This window comes from Diadema setosum (genome assembly GCF_964275005.1).
Source record: "Diadema setosum chromosome 20 unlocalized genomic scaffold, eeDiaSeto1 Scaffold_20_unloc_1, whole genome shotgun sequence".
In the NCBI taxonomy this organism is placed as follows: Eukaryota; Metazoa; Echinodermata; class Echinoidea; order Diadematoida; family Diadematidae; genus Diadema; species Diadema setosum.
This window is the reverse complement of record NW_027307649.1, coordinates 635,001-661,253: the sequence shown is the minus strand read 5'-3', so window position 1 is coordinate 661,253 and position 26,253 is coordinate 635,001. Positions and strand designations below refer to the sequence as shown.

The window sequence follows — 26,253 nt, the reverse complement described above, 5'->3', positions numbered from 1 at the left end:
AGGTTACTGAAACTGAATGAAAGGTCACACCTTCCCAGCAATATAAACCATGATTTTAAGTCTTCTGTCATTGCTCTTTAATGACCTAAAACACATTTTAGAGATTATGCTGCCTTTCAGTTAGAAACAATTGGTACATTCACCATATTGCAAGCTCCCCAATAACAGCTTCGTTTTTTAATGGCATTTATTGATTTGAGTATCATGCAACTCTGTTCTATTCTGTTGGACCTCCACACTTCCACATTTTAATGTTAGGCAAGTATGATCATGCTCAATAATTGTGTCAGAATGTAGGAAAATTAATTTTGTAAAGCCTTATGTCGGAACACAACACCAAAAACATTTATTTTGTGTACTGATCATGGTATTAAGAATAGAAAAGTTATATGAAGGGACAATGGTCCAATAAATGATACAAAACTCAGAAAAAAAAAGAAACAGTGTATACAGCATATGGCCCAACACACTGTGCTAAACTTTCAAAGTACAACATTGGAGAATCCTCCTACAAAAGAAAATGGGACAGAACAGGATGACCATTTTGCACAAAGAAAAGTTATCCTACAAACACACTCTATGTGAATGAATGATTACACTGTACAGATTAAGGCATGGGTGACATACTGTTTTCTTGTCCCTTGGTTATTATATAGCTAGCTGGAAGGGTTATTATATTGATTTATTAAAGAGTTACTGAAGTATGCAATCTACAATGCACAAATGCACCATGTGTGCAATGAAATATAAGCTGACCATATTATAGTATCACATATATCTCACCATATGTTCCACCCACGCCCGCAACAGAATAGTTGGTCTGTAGGTTTCCCCCGCAAGAGTCCTTAACTGTCCCAGGCCGGGTGAAGTGTGTTGATCACAGTGCGACTGGAATTAAAATTCTGTCACCCCACTCTGCCAAAGAGATCCAAACCGTGATGAAAACACCTGACTGGTAGTGGTTGTAGTGATATACTGCCGGATCTTGTCCTTATTTTGCCAGAGCGAGGGAAAGGAAGCCTCACTCATGCACAAATGAATCCAGCAGAAGACTCACAGACCAGTGCCAAATACTATGGCCAGCTAGTCAACTCTCATTGTATAATAAGCCATACAGTTCACCTCAGTATACTTCTTGGCTGCCTGGTTTAATTCTTTCCTTTCTTTTGATAAAAGCTAGTGGTACTCCGGTGCGCACACATGCACACGCAAGGTTGCATAGCTTCTTTTCACCGCATCAGACGCACCCCCCCCCCTTCTTATGGAGGGCCTATTATGATAATCATGCTTCTAAATAGCTGACAGCAGTTGTGCCCGATCTCATTGTGCGATCTCATTGTGCGTGGCAGACAGGGAGATAGGGCATGGTTGGGTGATCATGCATCAGTGGATACCAGGGGTGGCCCCTATAGCTCTCTGAAGACTTGAAACCTTGGCTTAAGATGGTAATTGGCTTGGTACTAGTTAGTGTGTTCCTCTCCTTGCACTAGATTGAAATAGCAAAATGTTGAATTAGTCTCCATAGTACACTATATGATACAGGTGTATACATATTTTTTTTTTTTTTTTTAGAAACTTTTGAAATGATGCTAGAGCTCGAGGTGGCAGTGTGTTGATTGATGCATTGGCAAGAATGGGATACAATTTGTCAGCGTAAGGACAATGTGTATGTTTGTGTACATGTGTGCATGTGCGAATGTGCCTCTGTGTGTGTGTGTGTGTGTGTGTGTGTGGGTGTGTTTGAGTGTGTATGTGTGTGTGTGTTGAAATGTATGCTTGCTTTCGTGGACAGAAAATGGGAGAGAGAGTCATATCTTGCATGATTTTATATGCCATTACCTGCTGCTGTTTTTTCTTTTTTTGTTTTGTTTTGTGCTCACATTGCTTTGCCATGTACTGTAAAAGTGGATATTTTCGTGCGAGTAATTTTTTTGCGCTTGGCCGGGTCAGTCGAGTTTCGCGTGTTTTTAATTCCGTGGAATCAAGACATCACGCACAGGAACATATGGCAAGCAAAAATATTCGCGGACTTTTATTTTCGCGCTAGTTTCTGGTTGCGCGAAATGCGCGAAAATTTCAACACCGCGAAAATTTCCACTTTTACAGTAGTTGTTTGATTGTAATACATGAGGTAATGATAGATATTCATAATAAAAAAGGGAAATGAATGTTGATAGATGGATTGGGGGTTATGTAACTTGATAGATGATAGGCTGACAGCCACCAACAAAAAGTGCTAGATAGATAGAGAGGTAAATAGATAGGTAGGCACAGTGTAGGTAGGTAGGTAGGTAGGTAGGTAGATAGATAAATAGATAGATAGATAGGTAGATAGATAGATAGATAGATAGATAGATAGATAGATAGATAGATAGATAAATAGAAAGATAGATAGAGAAGTAGATAGATATATAGAGAGGTAAATAGATAGAGAGGTAGATAGATATATAGATAGATAGATAGAGAGGTAAATAGATAGAGAGGTAGATAAATGGACAAATAGATAAATGTACATGAAGGTAGCTAGATAGATAGATAGATAGATAGATAGAGATGTAGATAGAAAGATAGATAGATAGAGATGTAGATAGAAAGATAGATAGATGGGTAGAGAGGTAGATGGATAGAGAGATGGAGAGGTAAATACACATAGATAGATAAATAGATAGATAGAGGTAGATAGATAGATAGATAGATAGAGAAGTAGATAAATAGATAGATAGAGGTAGATAGATAGAGAGGTAGATAGATAGAGAAGTAGATAGGGAAGTAGATGGATAGATAGATAGATAGATAGATAGAGAGAGAGGTAGATTGAAAGAGAGGTATAGATAGAAAGAGAGAGAAAGTGGGAGAGGGGGAAGAGCAACAGAGTGTGAGAGTGAGATACAACAGAATCAAGATATTTTAGCCGGAAAATCTTGTGTAAACTGTAATTGTAAATACCCAAACATGTACTTTATTCAGCATGATGATACTCACAAATAGGATTAGCAAGCACAGACTTTATGAGCTCGAGTGCACATTAAACGTGGAGAAAAGAGATTGGTCAATCAGCATGGAGTGACTAATGGGATTACGTCGTTGCACTCATCCAAGGAAATAAAAAAGGTATTAGTTTAAAGATGGTCATCGCTTGTTACAATATCATTAGTTGTGTGCAGTCAGGAACCCTGTACAGATTCTAATGAATCATGATTTGATTTTTTTTTTTTTTTTTGCAGGACTACATGCTGACAATTAAGATTTGTACATTTAAAGGCATAATTTTACCGCTTGCAGATGAAACAAACATCCAACATTAGTGCTTCAAAATAGTTCTAACATGTGAGTTAGGGATAAAAACAACTTATAAAAAAATTGAACCAGTATAACTGATGTTAAGTATTGATTTACAAAATGTGAACAATAATTGTAATAGAAATGTCAGACTAAACTGTCTACAGTTAAGGTTTAATGAGTAAAATTGAGAAAAATGAGAGAAATTATCATTGTCAATCATTGATGTGTACATATATGCAGGAAATGTCAAAATGTGTTATGTTATTCACAAAAAGTAATGTTCTGGCCATTGGGGGGGGGGGGGGTAGGGGTGGATTGGTTTCTACTGAAATATTCAAATATCATGCATACATTGTACCTTTTGAACTATGGTTGTCCCTGTCAACTGGGAACTTTGTAGAGGCTTGCCCAACATTGCAATGACTAATGCATGCAGACCTTTGTAGTTTCAAGGATTGAAATGAGTACTGATTGAAGTGATTGCCTTGAGAACTCACAGGTGGATACAATGCCCTATAAGTGAATTTCTTAAAGGCAGACTACCACAGAACTCAATGAATATTTTTTTAATCTGCAATTGTGACCATTTGCATTTACCGACTTTTTTTAAACAGAAGACATACTGAGCTTGCTCTTTTCCCTGATGACTCTTTTTTTTTTCATGGCTGTTTTGATGGACAGAGCTTGGGTGCAATAAATAGGCAAAATTCTTGTCTTGGGGAGAAAATGTTAATGGCTGTGTTACAGAAAAAACTTCAAAAGGACCTCCAAGCAGTGCTGCTGGTGATCATAATTCTAATAATTTTATGGACTGAAGTGATTCATGAGGGAGTTGAAAAGAAGGAAGACATATTCTCATTAAATGGATGGTTTTGCCCGGAATGGTGTAGAAATAATTTCAGTTTTGTATCTGTGCACAATCATAGTTCTGAAGGGACTGTGTGCATAGGGAACTGTATGTGAGATATTCCTATCAGTGTTATGCTCTCCCTTGCTCTCTCCTCTCTCTCACTCTCTCTCCCTCCCTCTCTCTCTCTCTCTCTCCCTCCCTCTCTTTAATGTCTGTCTATCATCTTTCAGAACTTTCTCTGTAGTCTATTTTATATGAAATATCTCTAATCCCCAGACATGAAGTCAAATATCTTCCTTTATTGTCCTCCCTTCTCTAGCAGATTTTCTTCCTTTTTTTTTTTCTTCTTCCTCTTCTTTTCCTTCTGCAAGAATACTTATTAGTGAATTTTCAGGACCTATATACCTCAAATTGTGCAACCACAAAATTGGTTTCCTCTATTTGGAACCGCACCATCCAAAGAAAGCAGCTATGAACATCATGTCTTTTTTTTTCATTTTGCTTTCTTGATCGTAAAGGAGCCTCCAACCGGAGTCGGCGGGGAAGAACGGAGAAGAAGCAGCAGAAGGATGGCCCACCTCCCATGATGAGGACCGTCGTGCGACTGTGGTGTCACGAGGTCTGTCGGACGTACTACGACAGGATTGTGGCCCATGAAGGTGAGGAAGACTAGGCAGTAGAAGCTTTAAAGGGATAGTATAGTTTTGGTTGAGATGGTGATGCAGCTTTTCAGTTTTTGCCAGAGAATTACAAAACCACTTATGAAATATGAAAGAGCATACAATTCTTATAGGAAGTCAAACTTTATTTGATGAGATTTGGTTTTGAATTGACTGAGATATCCAAAAGCAGACTGAGTAAAACAACAAAATGATCCAAACAAAAGGTGGGTCCCACCTTTTATCATAGCTGCTTTGTTGTTGATATCTCAGCCATTTCAAAACAAATTTTCATGAATTAAACTATAATTCCTCTCTGAATTATATGCTCTGTCATATTTCATAAGAGATTTCTCATTATCTCACAGAAAGTTGGAAATGTGAAGTCTGCCATCTCAACTAAAACTATATCATCCTTTTCAATACAATTTCATCATTTTACAGCTGTACACTACATATCCTTGCTTCTTCACATAGCCTTGTGTTCTTTGTGTACCAACTATCAAAGAATATGAGTTGCACTCTCTATTTAAAGTGAGTTTTCATCCTATGTTTGAGTGAAAAAGTGTTCAATCTAACAACACAGGGCAGTATGAGTCTTGTTCAATTTGAACATATAAGGCAAGAAAGATAAATGAAGTGTCAAGTCAAGATTGAAGCAAGGAAGTTCAGATTAAAAAAGTTTAAAAGTTCTAAACATGAGTGGGCATAAAACATGGAATTTATATGTCTTTATGCTGCACAGCATGTAAAGTTGAAGCCTTTCCAATCGAATTTATTGACTCATCTAGTCTTGCTTTAGCTATAAGATATTTTCAAACCTGTAACTTGTAGACAGTAGCTCAGATTAATTTCTATTATAGTTTTATTTTCATTTTCATAATTATCATTTTATGGTTTTATGATTATTGTTACTATTATCATTATTCTTGTTGCAATTATCATAATGAACTGTCATTATAATATGAAGGGTTTGTTTGCAAAAACCGATAAGTCCTTTTTTGAAGATTTTGAAGTGCAATCTCTGTTGTTAAGTTCAAAATAAAACCTTTTAAATGATTTATTGGTCACTACATATAATGGTATATTTTTTAAGTTATGGTCAAAAGAAGCAAAAATTTTCTTATTATTCTCTTTATTTTTCTTGACCTTTAATCGCAAATATCTCCATTTGACAAATATGGACTTATCGGTTTTTGCAAACAAACTCTTCATATACTGTCATTAATAGTAGTAATAGTACTAGTATTGTTACTATTATCTAATCATCACTGATATTACTATCATTTTACAATTGTGATGTAATGGTGACGTTTTACACCATTCTCCCTGTTTTTTCCTGACCACAGATCAGGCTTGGTTTAGAAGGACTCTGGAGGAGGTGGTCGATGCCCACTTCTGTGCAGGACCACCTCAGAGGCGCAAAGCATCACCCCCTCCGCCCATGGTGCCTGACAAGATTGAGGTATGGGACTCATACGACCATCCTGCGAAGATGTTTTGAAGCCATACACTGTACTTAAAAATACAGGCAGTTTTAATTTCTGTACAAAAGAGAATAGGAACACAAGTACAAGGTCTTCTAAATCTTTTTAGCAGAAAGACAGACAGATAATTACTTGGATATACACAAGTTAGATTGACAGAAAGATAGACACAATAGATAGATAGATAGATAGATAGATAGATAGATAGATAGATAGATACAATGTAGATAGATAGATAAGATAGATAAACAAGATAGATAGATATATAGATAGATAAGTAGGTAGATGAGAAGATAGATAGATATATAGATACAGAGAGAGAGAGAGAGAGAGAGAGAGATGCATACATAGGTAGCTATAGATCCAAGATAAATGTAGATAGGTAGATAGATACAGTAGGTACATGTAGATACTAAGGTAGATAGACAAATAGATAGATATATAGACAGATATGATAAGGTAGACTACGTGCTGTATACAGTTGCAGATAGACGTCATATACATGTATATAGAGAGAGATATCACAGAATGAAACGAGAGGATAGGAATATACATTCACATATCATAGCAAGTCAAAACAACAAGAGAAGATTTCAATCGATCTGTATATCAGTAAATTGCAAAACTTAATAGTTGACAGTGAATATTGGTTCATCAATCGCTCCCTCCCTGCCCCCCCCCCCCCCTCCAGGAGACTGACAGTAGCCAGGATCGTGAGGAGTCAGGACAGCCCTCCACCCCTCACAGCCCTGCCCTTCCTGCCTCCCCCGCCCCCACCATGAACACCTTGGTGACTGATGCAGCGGGTCAAGATGGTATGTGTGTCTATACTCAACAGCTGTGGTATTATGCACTATTTGCTGCCCCTTATCTCTCTCTCTTCATCTTGGGGACATTCAAAGGGCTTTCTCTGCAATGTTCTCTTCCAGCGATTTGTTTCACACTGCATCATAATATGATAATGGTACTCCCACACACACACCAAAAAGGAAACATATGAATGATACCACTTGCTGCTTAGATTTATTAAATTATTTTTATCACTGAAACATCCAAATGCATGTGCATGCATAGAATACTGTACATTAATCAGACCAGAAGTGAACACCTTGTTGAAGTTGTGTCTCTTCTTTTGAGAGTTGTCATCATACTTTTCAGTTATTTTTTTGATGCATTTTTCTTGAGTTTACAAAACTGTAATGCCTACATAGTGTATATTGCACTGTGTATTCCTTGCAAACTCATCTGAAATGTGTAAAAGTAAAAAGTTAAAAAAAAAAGTTTTAAAAATAAAAAAAAATTAGAATATTGTAGAGCAAAAACACACTCTTACCAGCTTGTAGAGCCTGCTTATAGCTCTCTACTGTTACAGTGCCTTGAATGTAGAGTACCTTGTCAGTGTATTGTGTTGTTGTGTGATCCAATGAGATCACCACTTTGGGGACTATCAACAGTCATTTCATTCACTGTGTTGGGTTGCTTTGATGGACACACACACACACACACACACACACACACACACACACACATACACACATGCACACCAAAACTTCTCACTATGACTGGGTTTTATCCGTTAGAACTCTGTGGATTTTCAACTCAAGAGCAATGCAGTCAGCTCCAGGTAGTTTCGAAAATCTTCATCTACATCTTTATGCTCTTACTCTAAGGTGGTGGTGGGTGCTTTTCATTCCTCAGCCTCTAGCAGGCCAGGATGACATGATCAAAGACATTGCCCAGCATGTCTATAGCCAATGATTTAACAACAGCAACAGCGACGACAATTGATGATGATGTCGTATAAACGTCAGCACCAGCAAAACCTCTTTGAAATATATATTAAGTTATAATGTAGTCCCTCAGATGTCCTTTAAATTTCTCCCACCCTCCTTCAGCTCTTTGTCTGAAAATTCTTTTTAACCCATTGAGGATGAACTGTGCTATAACACACATTTCCCATAGACACCTGCCTGAGCGTACTTTGGGCAAGTCTTCCTCGGGTTAATTCTGTCGTCAGACTCTCTCATTAATCTTGTAGCTTCCCATGTGGAGTCCTACAAACTTGGGTCTGAAATGCTCTTTCTCAATGTCTGCTTGCTTTATTCATCTTCTCTCAACTCTCATTCATGTGTATACAATGCTTAAAGGGATCATATAGTTTTGGGTGAGACCTAATTTCAGGTTTCTAACATTTTTTGGTGAGATAATGAGAAAGCTTGTATGAAATATGAAAGAGCATGTAATTCCATGAGGAATTCAACGTTTATTTGATGAAAATTGGTTTTAAAATGGCTGAGATATCCAAAAAAGAGCGATTCTAATAAGTGCGGGACCCACGCTTTATTATGATGGCTTTGTTTTACTTTGTTTTTGGATGTTTCAGTCATTCCAAACCCGATTTTCTTCAAATAAACTTTGAATTCCTCTTAAAATGGTGTCCTCTGTACTATTTCATAAGTGTATTCTTGGTATCTCGCAGATAGTTAAATGCCCAATTCTCATCTCCACCAATATTGTACCATCCCTTTGAAATGCTGCATGAAGAATGATTCAACCATTATTCAGTGCTTATTGAATTGATGGCAATCCATCATTCATACATCATAATACACTTCTTGTTAATGCTCTCATTGTATTCCATACTTCTTGCTCATTTGTTGTATAAGTTCATGATGATTTTTGCTTTTCGCACTTTTCCTGTATCTTAGCCTTTCTGCCTTTCATGGTTGTTTTTCTCTCCATGCATGTTTTTTTCCGGCTTCCATTCACCCCAATGTGCTTTCATGTGGACTCCTTTGTGAGTGTAGTTTTGGCTTCTGGCACTCCTCTCCCTCCATGCTCTGACTCTGGCACCCCTATCAATGTGAGTGGTGCAGACCCTCTGGCATTAGATGACCAATCAGAGATGAGCATTGAATCAGGTCTGTTCCACTTTGCTCAGTTGTGTGGATGGTGAAGAGCATGCTTCACCCTTCAGTTACTAAGAGTACTTGTTGCATATTTGTAGTGTCAATACTGATATTCAAAGTAGTGTACAAGAAATGTCTGTAAGTTATATTCTGGATCTTGTATGTCTGGATCTCCAAAACAACATCATGGTAAAAACTCTGAACTTAACAGTTTTGAGGAACTATGAGAACATGTTTTATCTTCAACAAAAAGATTGAATTTCAGCAGAATTTACAACAGTAATAGTGTTGTGATATCAGAACTTAATACACAGAATGAAAATTGTGGTTTACATACTTTACAGTCATGTAATTAAATTGTTAATACATATAAGAATGTACATATTCGATGGATTCATGGTTTTATAACCTCAAAAGTGTGCACACGTGATATACACTGTACGTTTAGGTGCAAGTTACCCGTAAGTGGTTGTACCAAATTGTTACTGTCCAGCAAATTATGAAAAAAATATCACATTTTTTGAAATTCTTTTTTAGAGAGATACATCATGAAAATACAGTGTACATCAAGTACATGTTTTAGGGTACTTATGCAATGTATATCAAGTGTATTTTTATTAGCAAATTCAAATGTCAAAGAAAGGAATTATTTTCTGACATGCAGATAGCCTCTCTTATGATTACACTAGAGAGCTTTAGATTTTAGACGCGCGGACGTTCAAAGAGAAAAAAACATGATCTGAGGGTTCGCAGTAACTTGATCCGCGCTACTGTGCACGCTCAGATCATGTTTTTTTCTCTTTGAACGTCCGCGCGTCTAAAATCTAAAGCTCCCTACTATCTAATGACTGTGATTTGACAGGAGTTTAACTTTCAATAATGTGATCAGAATAATTTGCCCTTTAACCACATGATGTGTTAACATTTTTTGAGTGGATAATGTCACTCTGTATATTATGCGAGTGTGTGTGCCATTGTTCACACCCTGTCATCTAATTTAAAGAACATCGTATATGCTGGTGTGAGAACATTGTACGTCAGGACAACATTCTTATCGCTGGGTTTGTGTGTGATAATTTCTCATTGAAGAAAGAAAACATCCGAGCATATCATGCTCATTCATAGATCTACAGTTACTATTTGGATCAGAAGGCGTCGAGATTACTATATGGTTTCATTTGGTCAAATCGCACTTTACTAACCACCAGAAACAAATGATTTAATCCATAATTATTTAAATTGATTGACAGGGACATGCAGTGGAATTGCCTTGCTACTATCAAAAGCTGATAACTTATATGGTGGAAGCTTATGTGGTGGAATTTAACTTTAACTCTGCAAACTAACATAATATTAACTTTAAGAAAAGGATGATAAAGTGTGTAGGTGTTAAAGTGGAAGTGCAGATTTTTAAACAATTAGTATGTGTTGAATGAGACAGTTTGATGTTAATTTAAAGTATGACAGATTTTGATGTGTAATTTAAGTGTTAAGTACAATGTAATGATACTGAATGAAACCATGGAGCTGTGTGTGTGTTCTTTTTTTAACGATTAGACATATCAATTATACATTGTGCTATTGCATCAGAATGTTATTTTGAGTGTATTTTTGCTTCCAGGATTAACATCATATGCACAAAAGTCACCTGAAATGCCCTTTCCAATGCATCCTCTGTTTACAAACCTGCATGATATGGAACATTGTCCCTTCATTAGGACTATGTATGTGTAGATCTTATGTACATTGATGTACAGGATAATTGCCATTGTCCAGGAATGACCAATAGGAAGCAAGATAGTTTAAAGCAAAACATAGATAATTCATGCAAATGTGAGTGCATTGTACAAAACGTACAGTATCATGTATGCACAGAAGGACTTGAAAGATTTATTTGTCATGTTGTATGCATCAAAGGAAATCTTGATATGTGCTTCTTTTTCACTATCTTTGTTCTTGTTCTGTTGTTATTCATTGCATAATTTTTCCTTCATCTACAATGTAGCTAATCATCCTCATAAATTCATATCAACACAGTTCAGATCCTTTGAAGCGCAGAAAAAGCTGTTTTTGCCTGTATCTGCTTTTTCTTGCTGTTTAACACACACTCAGTCTCTTTTAGATACCCCTTTTTGGTATGACCTTTGATTTTTTGGCATATAGTCGAAGCATGTCCATATTTCAATTGTGCAATACTGTTAATAGTAGAGTACAGAAAGTTTTTTTTTTTTTACCATTCATGCATGTACACGTACTACCATTTGCTGTTTTATTAATTTTGTTTTCTGTCAAACCTGTAACTCTCCATTTCTTCTCCTCTTGTCATTCATTTGCTCTTTAATGCCCTTTAAAAAAAAAAAAATCCCCAAACCTACCTTCACCCACCCATGCAACCACCAATGCCGCTCTCCGCTGCTGGCCGACCAACTTTGCGGCTCGATTGCGTTTTAAACCAACACCCGACCTTTGTGACCCTGCAGCTGTGAGCTCCCTGGATGTCCCCATTGATCTGAAACCCGAACCGACCACCGACCAGCCTTCCATACCAGCAATAGTTACTGGTGAGAATCGCCTGACCCCTGAAAGCTACAGTGTGCCGGCTTAAGGAGAAAGAAAGCCACACTCGAGATAGGAATTTTCTGTTATAAAGTAAAGAACAAAAAGAATAAAAAAGAAAAATAGCAACCAAACAACTCCAGAAAGTTGGGTCTTTTTGAATTATTAGGATGTTTGGGTGAGGAGGAAGGGAGTGGAAATGTGGAATTGAGGAGAGGGGAGAGTGATAAAATCACTTTTCGTCTCTTGACATTCAGCATTTTGACTCCAATTTTGAAGTCAAGATCTGTGACATCAGTCTTACCTTTTCCTTAGCAGTATAATGACTTTGAATATACAGTGTGTTTTTACTCATTTTCTGTAAAGCTAATTTACAAATGCATTAGACAACCAACAGTTTTGACTACTTTTGTTTTACCTCAAAAGGGCACTCATAAAGAATCTTTAAGCAAGGCAGTACCTGATATTCAAGCATATTTGGGTATTCCGAATTACACATGTACGGACATTGATTCATGAAAACACCAATTATTCATATTTCAGGATGGGTTAGCAAGTCAATATCTCTCAGTGTTGTATTTGCTGTAGGTTTTTACTGCCATCCTTTGTGTCATACCAAAAGTCAAGCTACAGTTCAGTACAATAACAAACTCAATACTAGTGTTGATTCCTCATAGTGGACTCTTTATTTGCAAGCTTTAAGAAAAAATATCCCAAGCAAGGGTCATCAGAGGCGTGAAGGAATGTGATTTATTTTTTTTTTTTAACACACCTATTGCCGCAGGTCACAAAAATGCTATCATTGTGGCTTACATACAATGTATATATGTCCATGAGTGGTTTGTTTGCATTTTTCCCATTCTTTTTAACCCCAATAAATGTTGCATGGCTTAATCCTAATACAAAGTAAATGCAAAGCAAGCATGTGGCCATCTGCCGTAAAGAAATAAAAAAAAAATGCAAGGTGAGAATGAGGATGTAGTGATAGGCTGGTATGTATTGTACAATTGATTCAAGTGGCCTTCGTGTGGAGACACTGGTCCAAAAATCTGCCGCTGTGTGACTTTATGTCTTGGTGATAGAAATGCTAGACAAATATGGTGTCTGCTAGCTCATGTCAATACATGTTTGAAAAGTGGAATAGTTGAAATGTGAGAATGTTTGAATGAATCCTAGTGCCACATCGTTCTGATGTATATTTACTGTGTGTCCATTTACTTGTACCATCAAATATCATAGCCCCAAATGCAGGAGGCCAAAATTGATATACAATGTTAGATGATTGGAACAGTGAAAAATGAAAACAAATAAGAACCCTTGTTTGTGAAGAAAGGCTTCAATGGTTATGTGTAGACAACACTTCTTTCCTCCCAAGATTTTAACAAACAGCTAAAAGGCTTGTACACCGTACATAAAAAAAAAAAAATGAATGTCCTTGTAATCATATAACTAAATGCATATCTCTATTGCCCTTGATGCAAAAAAAAAAATACATGGGTCATACAGCATCACCTCTGTTTTTTGCGATAGAAAATTGTCAGCAGACTTGCACATTTTCCCTGTGTGGTTTTCTTTGTGGCATACATGTATATACACCGCACATTGTCCTATCTCCCATATGCATGAAAACAACTGAACAGTCCCACAGATATTCTGTCTATCACCAACACCCACAAGGCATGGTTGAAAGCGTGCCAGCTATTCTTGTGTGTGGGACACGTCATTGTGACAGTGTCTACTCTCTTTATATTCACATTCATAATGTAATACACTGAAGTGTGCTCATCCCAATATTCTGTGAGTGCATGTCTTTTAGGTGCCACGATTCCTACTCTACAAAGCTTGTCTGTCTTAACTTCACGCTTCCACCTTCACATCTGAAATATCTCTTCATTGCATGCAAGTCTGTTTTCAAGCATGTTTTAATAAACAAACCCAATTTCAGTCACACTGTAGAATGTAATATTATCAAAGGAGAGTCATTCTTGTGGAATAATGCAAACGCAATACTACTGTAGCATATAAATGTCATATGCATACATTGTACACAGGATTTGGCATTGGGGGTGGCCCTATGGCCCAGTGCCACTGAAAATTGATGTTGGGCCACCAAACTTTCAAACTACTTTTTGGTGGCCCAATTAAGCAGCTGAAACTTAGAATAGCTTTGCTATGTTTCCTTTTATTTAGTACCACTTCATTTTTTTTTGTCACCAACATTTCAAATTCTATGATTTTAGTGTATACCTATAGGCTAGAGAAAGCTTTGCATAAACTGTATTTATACCATTTGATCTCACTTTACAATCACTACTGAACAGAAGGATGATTTTTTTTTTTTTTTTGGGGGGGGGGGGGGGCTTGGTTTTGAAGTATACAATGTAGCTCATCTCTAGTTAAAAAAAGAAAAGAAAAAAAAAAAGAACACATACAGTATAAAAACACTGTTAAACAAATTGTAACTATACCTGGAAGTGGTTATGAACAAAAATTTGTATTTTTATTTTTAAGTTTGATTGATCCCATATTTTCCCTAAACTATGATAACACTATCAAGAATACAGTGTATATATTTATCAAAGCTGAAAATACTTTGAATACACACACATACACTGTACATGTACTTAACACCAAAGTGTGCCTAATATACTTACAATTGCATAGTGCTAGTGTACATTGTACATCAATTCCTATTAGCCCGCTTTGCGTGGCAACATTTTGTCTCTACTGTAGATGCTGCAGAGCACAAGTGTTGTGTAAATTCAGGACCTTAGTCTCAAGGGTAGAGGCCTATATAAAGTTACTGATGATTCAATTCACTGACCTGTAAATGAATGCCCCCATGCCCATGAATTATTTTGTTTTGCTTTTCATTTCAAATGTATGTCTTAATAGAAGCTTAAAACATTTCTCTGAGCACTAATCCATTGGAGGTCACCCAGAGATGAATTCAGGTTAGATTTTTCATGGACTAAGCATTGATCAGTGAGCTCCCCTGGTCTTCATAGCAAAACAAGAGTTCCGTCTTCATCTGTATCTCTTTATAGCAGGAACTATTCTGTTTGTTGTATTAAATTGTAATTGATACCTCAATAGATGCTGGTAGTTATGTCTGTGTACTCAATTTTGAGTAGATACATATTCAATGTCTTGTGTACACATATGTACCAATCAGACTATTTGCTACATGCATGTACTGCTCTTGTAAAGCATCACTGTACATCTTTTTCATTGGTAGTGTGTATTTGTACTGTAAAGTTTGTATAAATTACATTGTAGCTTTAGGAGATATGACTAGATTTGATGTAACATAAACACCCTCCTTAGAGCATAGCACAAACATGCCAGAGAAACCTTAATGAAAGTGGATCAAACTCGGCACACTGGTATTTGCTTATGCTTGTTGGTTGGTCACAGATGTTTTAAGGAGTTAATTCATGTGGCTGTTTGCTATGAAATTTCTTTAGATGACAGATTATTGATTGGAGAAGGGGCCAATTTACATTGTCAGCAGGGAATGGCAAGATAAGGCACTCTAGGAAATACACACACACAAACAAAAAAAGAATTCTCTGGTGTGTAGTTGTTCTGTGTTAAATATAATTTGTACCATCTTTAAAGTAATATTTAGGAACCTTGGATCGGGTGGGGGGGGGGGGGGAGGGGATAAAAGATTTCAATAAGAATCTTTGGTTCCAACGTTTTATGTGCGATGGAAAGGTCAGCACTGATGGGTAGATCTTATACTGACAGATTTCATTGAATAAGTAACAGGATCTCACATTAGAAAGTTTAATCAGTCTTTTAAACACGGGACAAAAAGGAATTCAGTTGAATCACACACAGTGTAGTCCATGAAGTCATCATGCCATGTATTCATACAATGTAACTGGTATCACAAGTGGACACTTTTTAATAATGTGAGGTTTTCTTCTCTAGTATACAGAGTAGTTGAACACTTCCAACTTTTTAGGGAAAAATTATGCATTTTGGAAGTGGGAGTTCATATCTAAGGCTGATTTTTTATTTCTTTTTTTAAATCTTTTCCCCCTGGGGTCATGTTGACATTGCATAGATCTTGCTCCCTCACCGGAGCCTAGCACATCGCCAAAATTCCTCCAGCCCGTGCCCCCGCCCCCGCGGACCAAGACCCTGGCCCCGACCCCACCCTCTCAGCCGGCCATCCAGCCGGTGCTGAAGAAGGAAGGGGAGGAGAGCAAGACGAGGCTGGGGCCCAAGCGGGGCGTGACCTTCAAGCCCGGCCTCATCCACGACGACGGGCAGGCGGAGAATGAGGACGTCTTCAAGGGGCCGCTGATCACCAATGAACAGGTGGGTGATGAGTTCGACAGCATTGGTGGCAGCAGCATCATTGAATTGAATTGAATTTAATTTGTTGAATTGATTTGAATTGAATTGAATGCAGCCACAGCAAACCCCTTTTTATGTTTCCTATCGTTCCTGGGGTGACGAGGCCTCGTATTGCAATTATCATACAAGCATCAAATACATTGAAAAATCTCCTGACTCAACTTTGAGTAGTGATATGAAAAATACAGATTTGAGTTTTGAAATGGTACAATTACTAAAATGTAATCCCAAATAATGTTTTGTACTTGATGTCAACATGGACTTTATTTTTAAGGAAATTTCTTCTTTTTTTTTTTAAGAGACCTTATGAAACACCAACAATAGGTAATACAAAAAAAAAAAAGAAAAAAAGAAAAGAAAGGCAATACAACACCAAACCAAGAAAATGCAGCCTTTTAGGCTTGGGGGTTAACAATGAACACATATTCCCTGCAGCTATCATGATTGAAAGGGGATTAATGAGACTGTTAATCCCTATTCAAACCCAAAATGACCCTCAAGCCAGACAGTACATGTAAGTGAATATAACTTAATACATTTGTGTCGGCTTTTTGTCAACTTTTTTTCGGGAATGAACTCAGAGCTTATGAATGCTTAGTTGATTGACACGTAAATGATATGCCCATATAATACATACAGTAGGTAATCAATCATGATGAATGTACACTGCACCTGCACCTTCTTGTTCAGTTCTGTTGGTATTATTGTTCCAAGTGCTCATGAAAGCTGTTTGTTTCATCTATTTTGCTGTCAAACTCCTATTTGTATTCTCTGAACCCATTGGGGTGCATAATTTAATGCTTGGTAAGCCAACCTTCAGATGAAACTTGGGCAAGCATGAGGGTCATTGAAGATAATTTGTTGAAATACAATGTATTCATGCATGGAATTTGCATGCAAAGAAAGAAAAATATGTACAGTAAAGCAAGATTTTTTTTTTTTTTGTATGGAATTTTCGTGAATTGGAGCTGACGGTCTTTTTCGCAGCATGAAATTTTTACAAATTGCCATTGGCATTTACTGTACAGTATGTAGTGTAGAAGAAAGTTTGCGGGTATTTCAATTTTGCAAATCTTGACCCTCGAGAAATTTGCAAAGTTAAAATGCAAGCGAACATTTCTGGTTTTACAGTCTTATATGCTGCACATGTATTTCATTGCGTTGTTGTCAATTTGACCATGAGGAAAAAGAAAAGAAAAGAAAACAAAAAAGTTGGAACACATGCAGTTGCCAAGCATGACATATGTTCAAACATTCTTATGAAAGATAAGAGAAATGATCAATGCTTGTTAATGACAGAACTACAATCTGTACAGTTGTAGAACTAGACAGTCTCAAACAGTCTCAAACAAGACATTATAGACAGTCTCATCAAATCATTTTATCTTTTTACCTGAAGTTGCTTCTATAATCCTTCTCTGTCGATCATAACGAAGGACAAAGAATTTGGATTGCTTCACTCAGACGTGAAATACAGACAAGGTCTATCATGAAATATATTTGTCCTTGAAGGGCAGAATATGACAGCATACTGATGTAGTTCATTCTGAATGCTTTGTGTAATCAAATTTCCCCCTTTTTATATAATCTAAAACTTGTAGGCCTTGAATTTGACCCAGGAGGGTCAATGAAAGAAAAAAAAAACTGTGTTTAATCAGACAGAATTCTGCCAAAAGGGATGGATTCTCTAATAAGTCATGTCTTTGTTTGATTTGACCTCAATATAGAATTGCTACATAGTCTCAATGCACCTCTACCTATTGATTCAAAATGGCAGAGTCACATTCTTCGCAAAGACAAATGGTTTCCATTTTGAAGGACATTCCTTGACTATAAAATTCAGTTAGGAGGTAATTTAGATAATACCTAACTTTTTATCTTTTAAACCGATATCACATTTCTCAATTTTTCGGCTGCCTATATTATAGCTTTGCAGTTTCCTTCAATGTGAATATGTGCAACTTTATCAGGGTGTTGTGGTTATGGACGACACATGAGTAGGCCCTATTTACAACTGTTCAATATGTGTGTTTGTTTGTGTTGTCCTATACACATGTATTTCTACACATTATAGTTAGGATGTCATTTGGGAGAAAATAATTGCATTACTAAGTATTTTTTCTTCTTCAGTACAAATTCTGTTCACAAAGTCGCGATGAAAAGCTACTTGAAGCTGTATTCATCTTCTGATGAAGATTCTAACCACTCGTCATGAGTGAAGATTTGTGCGTGCGTTCACCTTGAACACTCCATTCTGTTTGCTTTAAAGTGGCAGTGAATGCCAGGGTCCTGTAATTTGTGGGGCCTTCACCGCTCAGACTGTGTGAAGTGCAGTGCCATTGTAATCATTGCAGATCAGTGGCTGACTGACAAAAAGAGAAAGATGAAGTAGAAAAAAGGGGGAAAAACACAAAAAAAGGGACCTGCTTCTGAGAATCAGCACTCACCTGGAACATCATGAAAGAACTTGAGATTGATGGACAATAAACATTTGATTGTTTACATGGATTGTGCTGCTTTCTCGGATACTTCAGTCTCTTTCTTGTGTACACAGCATTTAACAAATATGTAGTGTATTCAGAAGTCAAACTTGTGCAACTTGTACCAGTTTTACTATGCATAAAGGTTCAGGTACTAAGTAGTTGACCCATATGTGATCATATTTTAAGTTCAAATGCAGTCCATAGTATGCTTTGTGTTGACTTATTTTTTTCTGCTTTGCATTTTAGGACAGACCTTTTCATTATGTAGTCTGTTTGTTTGGATTTACAGTGTATTCTGAATCATTTAAAAGTCACTGATTATCAGTGAAGAGTATCGAGCAACTATGTCTAAAACAACACTTTTATTACCTAAAGTTGTGTATTCGTATAGGCATAGCCAATGAACATGCTCTGTGATGTCAAAGTCTCAGGTGTAGGCCGTAGCCATTCAAGACACTTTTCCCCACCAAATCATTGCTACTTTTGTACTTAACATATTTTCTTAATCAAACAGAGTTATTTATGGTTTACAATTGTACTATTGGTTGTCATGGCAAAAACCAAATTTAGCATTTTGCATGGCATTTTCTGCAATGTTAGGCCTACAGACAAGAGAGTAAATTTTAATAATGTGATATACATTTGTATCGGAGACTATTAGCTCAAGTTCGCTCACAATTTGTGCTATACTGGCATGTATGTTGTACATAATGCTGTGTACAGTGGCCTTCTTTTTTTCTTCTTTTTTTTGTGGACTTGCATGCCATGAACAACCAACAAATATTTTTGTCCTTTTACATTCCATCAAATATTCAATAGATACCCTGATCTCTACAGATCAATGCCCAACAATTAGTTTCTGTGCTTGGCCACTCAGATTGAAAGAATGTCAGGAGGACAACGGGCTTCAAATACTGTATTGCTTGCCCTTGTCAGCCGCTCAAGGCAAAAAAATACTGCAGAAAGCTTTCTTTCAATACCGAAAAGCGATTTTTACCAGGAATGAACCCACGTTGTCCTTTTTTCATTAAAAAAAAAAAATGTCAGATTGTTAAGCTGATTTAAACCTCTAAAATAGTGAATAGTGAATGTCTTTTTAAAATCTATGTAAACTGATTACTTTGTGTTGTTTGATGGTGTTACCGCAAACCTCTCTCCCTCACGATCATTTTATCGTAATTTTGATCTTATCAAACCATCACAATGGCAGCTTCATGTTTGGTACAACCATTCTATGCAACAAATAAATACAATCATTTCATTTCAATTCATTTTCTTTTAATCATTCAACAGTGTACACATTGTTCTGCTTTTTCACAGTGTGTTCTATGTGGAATGCACTATTTTGCAACCATTCAGTCAGGCACCACCTGCACCAAAACACATGGCTGAATACTTATGATTGTGAACGAGCTCAGTGACAGGATGTCTGCTCATGAACCCTCAACTATACCGACATATGTTTTTCATTTTTAGGTAGTATAATGGATGATGTACTTTACAGTCTCTGCTTTTCCTGCTCAATGTCCTAAAAGATAACCTTGAAAATACATTTCTTTATCCAGAGTTTTTATTTTATCTTGAAGTGTAATAGATAACAATGGAGCAAAAGAAAATGAAATGAAATGATGCTATAGATTACTTGAGAAGTCTTATAGTGATGTCGCCCTCTTGTGTCCTTATTCTGTACATGCTTCTTGCAGTTGATGGACCCAGGAGAAGACTTGTCTGCGATCACCTTTGCCAAGTACATCCCCATCGGTGGCAAGGAAGGAGGTAGGGTGTATGGCCAGGGAGCAAATGTGAAGTCACAGCCATTGCTAGAAAATGACTTGATTGCCATACTGGGATGCAAGAGCAATTCTACACAGACAAGAAAATGCAAATTATTAAAATACATATTGTAAAACAAAAGTCAAGAATCATGGACCAAGGTGAATTTGTCAATCCCTAACCTGTTGAGGACGAGTCCCGAGTATACTCAGGCAGGTGTCTATTATGGGAAATGCCTGTTGTAGCAAAATCAGCCCGTCCTCAATGAGTAAAGGGGGGGGGGGGGGGGGAGAAGGGATAAATCTGGATGTGTGATGGTTATTTACATGTACATGTAGCAGTGATGCTATAGAACCATGCTTCTCACCTGGTGGACCACAAAGCTCTCTCAGGAGGAACGCGACGTTAGTCAAAAATTGAATAAAAAAGATTTGTATTCAATCTAGCTGGGTCTCGAAGATATTCATAAAAGCCAAAGTGGGCCTTGGGTGAAAATAAAGGTTGAGAATTAGCATGACTACAGAGGCATTGACTAATAAGAGTGCAGTACAGTTTGATATACAGAACTGTAACTCTAGTTCATTTGCTAGTGAATTATTAACATAACAGCTAGTGGTGTAACTTACCATTATGACTGCGATGTTATTGTGTAAAGGGCACAGTGGTACTTTAAGCTGCACTGCAATATATTTTCAGCTTTAGAAATACAAGTGTATGCTCAAAGGAAATATACTTTATTCTGAATGATTGTTTACCCAGTATTGAATAAACAGAGATTATGTGTCATTCTTCAACAACAAAATAATAATAATAATGATAATGTTGAAGGTATTTTTGATGATATACATGTTTTACTATTATGTAATGTCCATTTATTTCTAATCTTTGACCTCTGTGCAGGCTATGTAGAGTACAGTGAGACCAAACTTCAGCATGGTCTGGAGAGCTGCCTAGCTTTGTTCAACAGTACAGCACAGCAGAAGATGGAGCTAGTCTTCTTCACAGACTCCATCCGACACATAACGAGACTCACCAGAGTGCTGGTAATTTCTGTAGAATAAGGCCCCCCATCTCTCAGAACCTGCGATTGCAATCAGTTTCATATGTCTTAAAACTTGCAATTGATTTTGATTTGCAATTACATGTAGATTGCAAATATCCATCTTGATATAAAGGTGAAATGCAAATTGAAATCAGACAGTACAGATTGTATTTAGCTTTATAACACTGACACATTGTATGCCTGACTTTGGTATCTCTGTATGACAAATCCTAGTACCCAGTGACATCAAAGTTGCTTTCATGGTATAAAGAGTTATGTCTTCTTTATTAAATGGTACCATATTCATAATTCTAATATCAAGTGGTGACTGGTTAATGACTGTAGTTCCATGGCAGCCTAAAATTTGCAAAAAAAACTTATCATGTCTTGTAATTGATTTGGAGTCAATCACAGCTTTCGACAGATTTATGATAAATTCTGTCTGAAAAGTACATTATAAAAACATTTTCATAAGATGCAGTTGAAATCAGTCACTAAGTTGAAATTGATTGAGGGACGTAAGATTGATCCAAATCAGTTGCAACTCTTTATATAGACAGGGCCCATACTCGTATGCCATTGTAGAAACCCATTGCCTAGGGATGTAGAAGAGGTTTATTTGGTGTATCAAGAAGCACATCAATGATGCTGGAATACAGTGAATTAGTGAAAGCAATATTGAGGGTAATACATATACACTGTAAGATATTAACAGATTGTTGCAATTAATGTCAAATACATGTAGATGGGTATCAAACCCTTAAAGCGATAGTGGTAATGAAGCTTTTTCTCCAGGAAAAGTAGGTATGAGGGTGCTCTTTTAGGTTCCAAATTGAGATACTTAGGATTTGCAATGTCTTCCCTGTTTGTAATCCTGTGTCATATCAACACATTCAAAAGAATTGCTTCGTGTGTACATTGTGCAAGAGAGGAAAGTAATGTACCACATGTTAACTGCCCAATGTAAGTGAGTGGCACAATATTTCAGAAGAAATGGCGGATTAATGTTATGATTGGAAAAAGTTTAATCTCAATAATTTTTTCATCTAAGCCATACAAGCGCAATTGTTATGTACCGTACGTCTCTTTCACATGACAGAGATTGGACAGCAATTTTGTTTTTCCATCATCTTATCTGTAAAATCAGTGTGACATGCCCATCAATTTCTTTTTTTCTATCTCGTCTACTGCAGGCGTCGGAGAATGCCAATGCCCTTCTCATCGGGGTGACCAATGGTACCGGCCGCTCCTCCCTGACACGCCTGGCCTCCCACATGGCCCGCTGCAAACTCTACTCCCCACAGCTGACCCGCGACCTCGAGGAGAACCGGCGCCGGCTGCGCTACCAGATCAAGCGGGCCAGCAAGACGGCGGGACTCCTCGGCCGGCCGGCCGTGCTGCTGGTGAACGAGAAGATAGGGGAGAATTGCATGCAGGATGTGTGCTGCGTCATTCAAGAAGGTAGGCAGCGACATGTTGAAGCAACTTTTAGAAGGAATGGGGAATAAAACCCAAATGTACAATACATGTATGTGTGGATTGAGTGAATGCAGCAATATTAGTAGAACACAACAGTGAAAGCTTGAGGAAAATCGTACAATCCTTTTGAAAGTTATGAATTTTTAAGTTTTGGTACAGCCATAGTTGGATGAGAAGACTGCTACTGATTGTGACATCACATAAATGTACATGTCTGTCTATCTATCTATCTACTATCTATCAATCAATCAATCAATCTATCTATCTATCTATCTATCTATTTATAGGTTTGTGCCCAGATCTTTATGAAGCAGATGAGCTGGAGTCCATCGCTTCACAGATGCTGTCTGGAGCCAAGTTAACACCAGGTCAGCGTAATCCTCGTCTGGAGATGGCACAGGAGCGGTTTCTCAGGACCATCTGCAAGAACCTACACGTTGTTGTCTGTGTAGACTGTGAAAGTGAGTGCCAACATTATTCCCAAGAAATTTTGGTATGCCTCCACCCAAAAGGATGCTAGAGGCAATATTTCTAGATTGTCAGTTTGTCTTTGTGTTCCATAAACTCATTAAAGTGTTGTGAAAAAAAAAAAGAAATGTAGTGTTATGGACTTATTAGACCATATACCTGTTCAAGGTTTCTTGTATGAGACATAACTGTACACTGTACGTAACTGTAGATGCACTAATTTGATTTCTTTCTTCTTTTTTTTTCTTTTTTTGTGCAAAATCCCTAAAGGTAAAAAAAATACAGCAATCAAAGGCAATTGTATTTCAAAAAAAAAAAAAATGCCATTTTGCAGCAATTCATGCCGTTGGCAATGTCCATACACTTGTATCTGGTCAGGACAGAAATTAATATAAAATGTTAAAGTTGCTTGAAGGGAGGAAAGGTCAAGGTCAAAGGTAAGAAAACTTAGTTACAGTGTCATTTTATGCACTAAGATTATGCTAGTAAGGTCCAAGAGTAGTGGTCATTGGTGTAATGGATAGAGATGAATTGAAACACATTTCCTTTGTGTAGAGAGAGTTAAAGGTCAATCTTTTAGTCAGTGGTCAAGTTCATTGTACTTTATCAAAATGTAAATGAAGGGCCGTGTACTTACTGTGGATGGTAGATATAATGATTGCAAGAGAAGCAAAAGCATCCAAGTCAACTGTTAAAGAGTCATATTGCTCTTACATAATGTTATGTTTCTAAACTCAGTGGTCAAGAAGTAATTAGCTATATTTACTTTAAAAAAACAACTACAACAAAACAATTATATGATGCACATCTGATCATAGTACAGACATAGCCAGGCATGTACACTGTAGGCTTCCTACAATGTATGTTGTCTTTCCATCATTAGATGAGAGTCTTGCCAGCCTGATGGAGCGGCTGCGGAAGTACCCGGCCGTGCTGAACGGCAGCTACTGTGTGGACAGCTATGTGCCTTGGAGCCAGGAGGCCCTGGCTCGGGTGGCCCAGCACTGGCTGAAGGTCCCCACCAGGGATGCTTATACACTCAAGGTATGATGTCTGTAAAGAGCCCAAAGAAAAAAAAAATAGTAAACTGGCAGAGTTGAGAAAAAGAGAATGAGAAGGTACATGTACCATGTATTGGTTTATTTTGATTAATATTTACCAGTAAAAATGTCAAGCAAGTCATGCAGCTTTCATCTCAAACTCTGTCAGGTTGTAACATTTTACTGCTTTCACAGCTTCTCCAATTGGTGCAGAAATAGGAATTTTGAGAACATTTTCGTTCTCAAAGCTGTGAAAACAAGCAGAAACTGAAAAGATAAGTCTTGGTGCAGTGAATAATTCACTGTGGTTGCATTGAGAAGGTAGAGGGTCCAAACCCAGCTGTGATACTTGTGACCCTCGGCAAGACACTGCGTCAGCGATTCCCTCTCTACTCTTGTGTATAGAATAGTGAATCTGGTAGTATGATATGTTGCTGTGGTACTTCATGTAGTATTTAGTACTGCGTATGTGTGCACAATAAGATGATGGCCAGGCTAAGAAAGAATTCTCCACAGGTTGTTGGGTCAGTGCACTCTAGATGCTGGCTCTCTTCTAATGACGAGGATAATGATACATATATTTTACAAATTGTAAAGTGACTTGAGCACCAAGATGTACGTAGCTGAAGGCCCAACGTACGACAAATGACTCGTGTCATCGTTATTACCATTAATGATCTCCTCCGTCTTCCAGCGGATACGTCTTCCATGGCCGTCCCAGTTCCAGGACCCACAGGTCAACGCACTCTGCCAGGCCATGGCCTACGTCCATACCACGGCAGGGGCCACCACTGACCGGCTCTACGTGAAACCGCTGCAATTCTTCACCCCGCACACCTACCTGGATTTCATTGACCTCTTCAAGAACCTGACCTACAAGATCACCAAGGAAGAGAAGGTGGGGCGGTCCTCAGTTTTTCTCTTCTACATCACAGAAATGTATTTCTGTATTGAAAATGAATACCATTTTGTCTTATATTGAAAATACAAGAAGAGCCTGCAATTTGCATTATTAGAAAAATGATGGTTTGAGAACTACAATTTTGTACACTGTATTACCTTGTTTGAATTACATTGTATCACCAAATGGGTTCTGTAGATTTTAAAGTGCACGTACAAATAGTGTGCTAATAAGACTGGTGTATTTCTGTATGAGAATATCACTAATAATTTGTGTTCACCCTTAGTTAGTGAAATGTGTCCACCAGGCCCCTTTCCAAGTATTGTCTCTTAAAAAGTCTGATACAGGTGCATAGGAATGGTACTTTGTACATTACATTGTATTTCCTATTCAGAACACATACAGCGCAGAGTCCTAATTGGTCATTCGAAAGTGAAAAAAGTACTTAACAATATTTGTTTCAAAATAGTGAAAGCATGACTTTGTAGTCTGTAAATAATGCTCTCACAATGCATTTTCAGCTGAGTTGTAATGTTCTCCAAAGTACAAGTCATTGATAACCTGCTATATTATAAAGTTTATGTCTTTGTCGTAATGTCCTCCAAAATAATAGGTACACATGCAGTTTTCGTAGTACGGGATTAGTTGGATATACATGTATGTTCAATCAGTATCATTTCTTATCATTTATTTCAAAATTTTTTCCTGAAGTTAACCCTCTTCTTTTTATCCTTGTATATTGTATGTATGTACACCGTACATGTATGTGCGTGTTTGTATTTCCACACTGTACTTGTATCTTGTTTGTCTGTTCAGGCAAAGGTCAGCAAATACGAGCAGGCGTTGGAGAAGGTGAACGAGGCGTTCTCCAGCGTGGACAGCTACCAGGCTGAGATCAGTGCGCTCACCCCAGAGTACCGGCTGGCCCAACAGAGGACCCAGGAGATCCTCCA

At 37.5% G+C, this 26,253-nt stretch overlaps 1 protein-coding gene across 1 annotated transcript in view; it reads left to right on the top strand.

Moving 5' to 3' along the window:
- Positions 1–26,253, top strand: part of LOC140245658 (dynein heavy chain domain-containing protein 1-like) — a 136,235-nt gene that overhangs the window by 90,005 nt on the left and 19,977 nt on the right. Inside the window, exons 57-69 of the mRNA XM_072325204.1 lie at positions 4,654–4,791; positions 6,141–6,256; positions 6,970–7,093; positions 9,086–9,199; positions 11,668–11,748; positions 15,819–16,075; positions 20,301–20,373; positions 21,271–21,413; positions 22,606–22,873; positions 23,179–23,352; positions 24,243–24,403; positions 25,094–25,297; positions 26,117–26,253. The exon at positions 26,117–26,253 is cut by the window's right edge and continues 34 nt beyond it. Coding sequence (XP_072181305.1) covers positions 4,654–4,791; positions 6,141–6,256; positions 6,970–7,093; positions 9,086–9,199; positions 11,668–11,748; positions 15,819–16,075; positions 20,301–20,373; positions 21,271–21,413; positions 22,606–22,873; positions 23,179–23,352; positions 24,243–24,403; positions 25,094–25,297; positions 26,117–26,253 — 1,990 coding nt within the window. The remainder of the gene's footprint in view (positions 1–4,653; positions 4,792–6,140; positions 6,257–6,969; positions 7,094–9,085; positions 9,200–11,667; positions 11,749–15,818; positions 16,076–20,300; positions 20,374–21,270; positions 21,414–22,605; positions 22,874–23,178; positions 23,353–24,242; positions 24,404–25,093; positions 25,298–26,116) is intronic.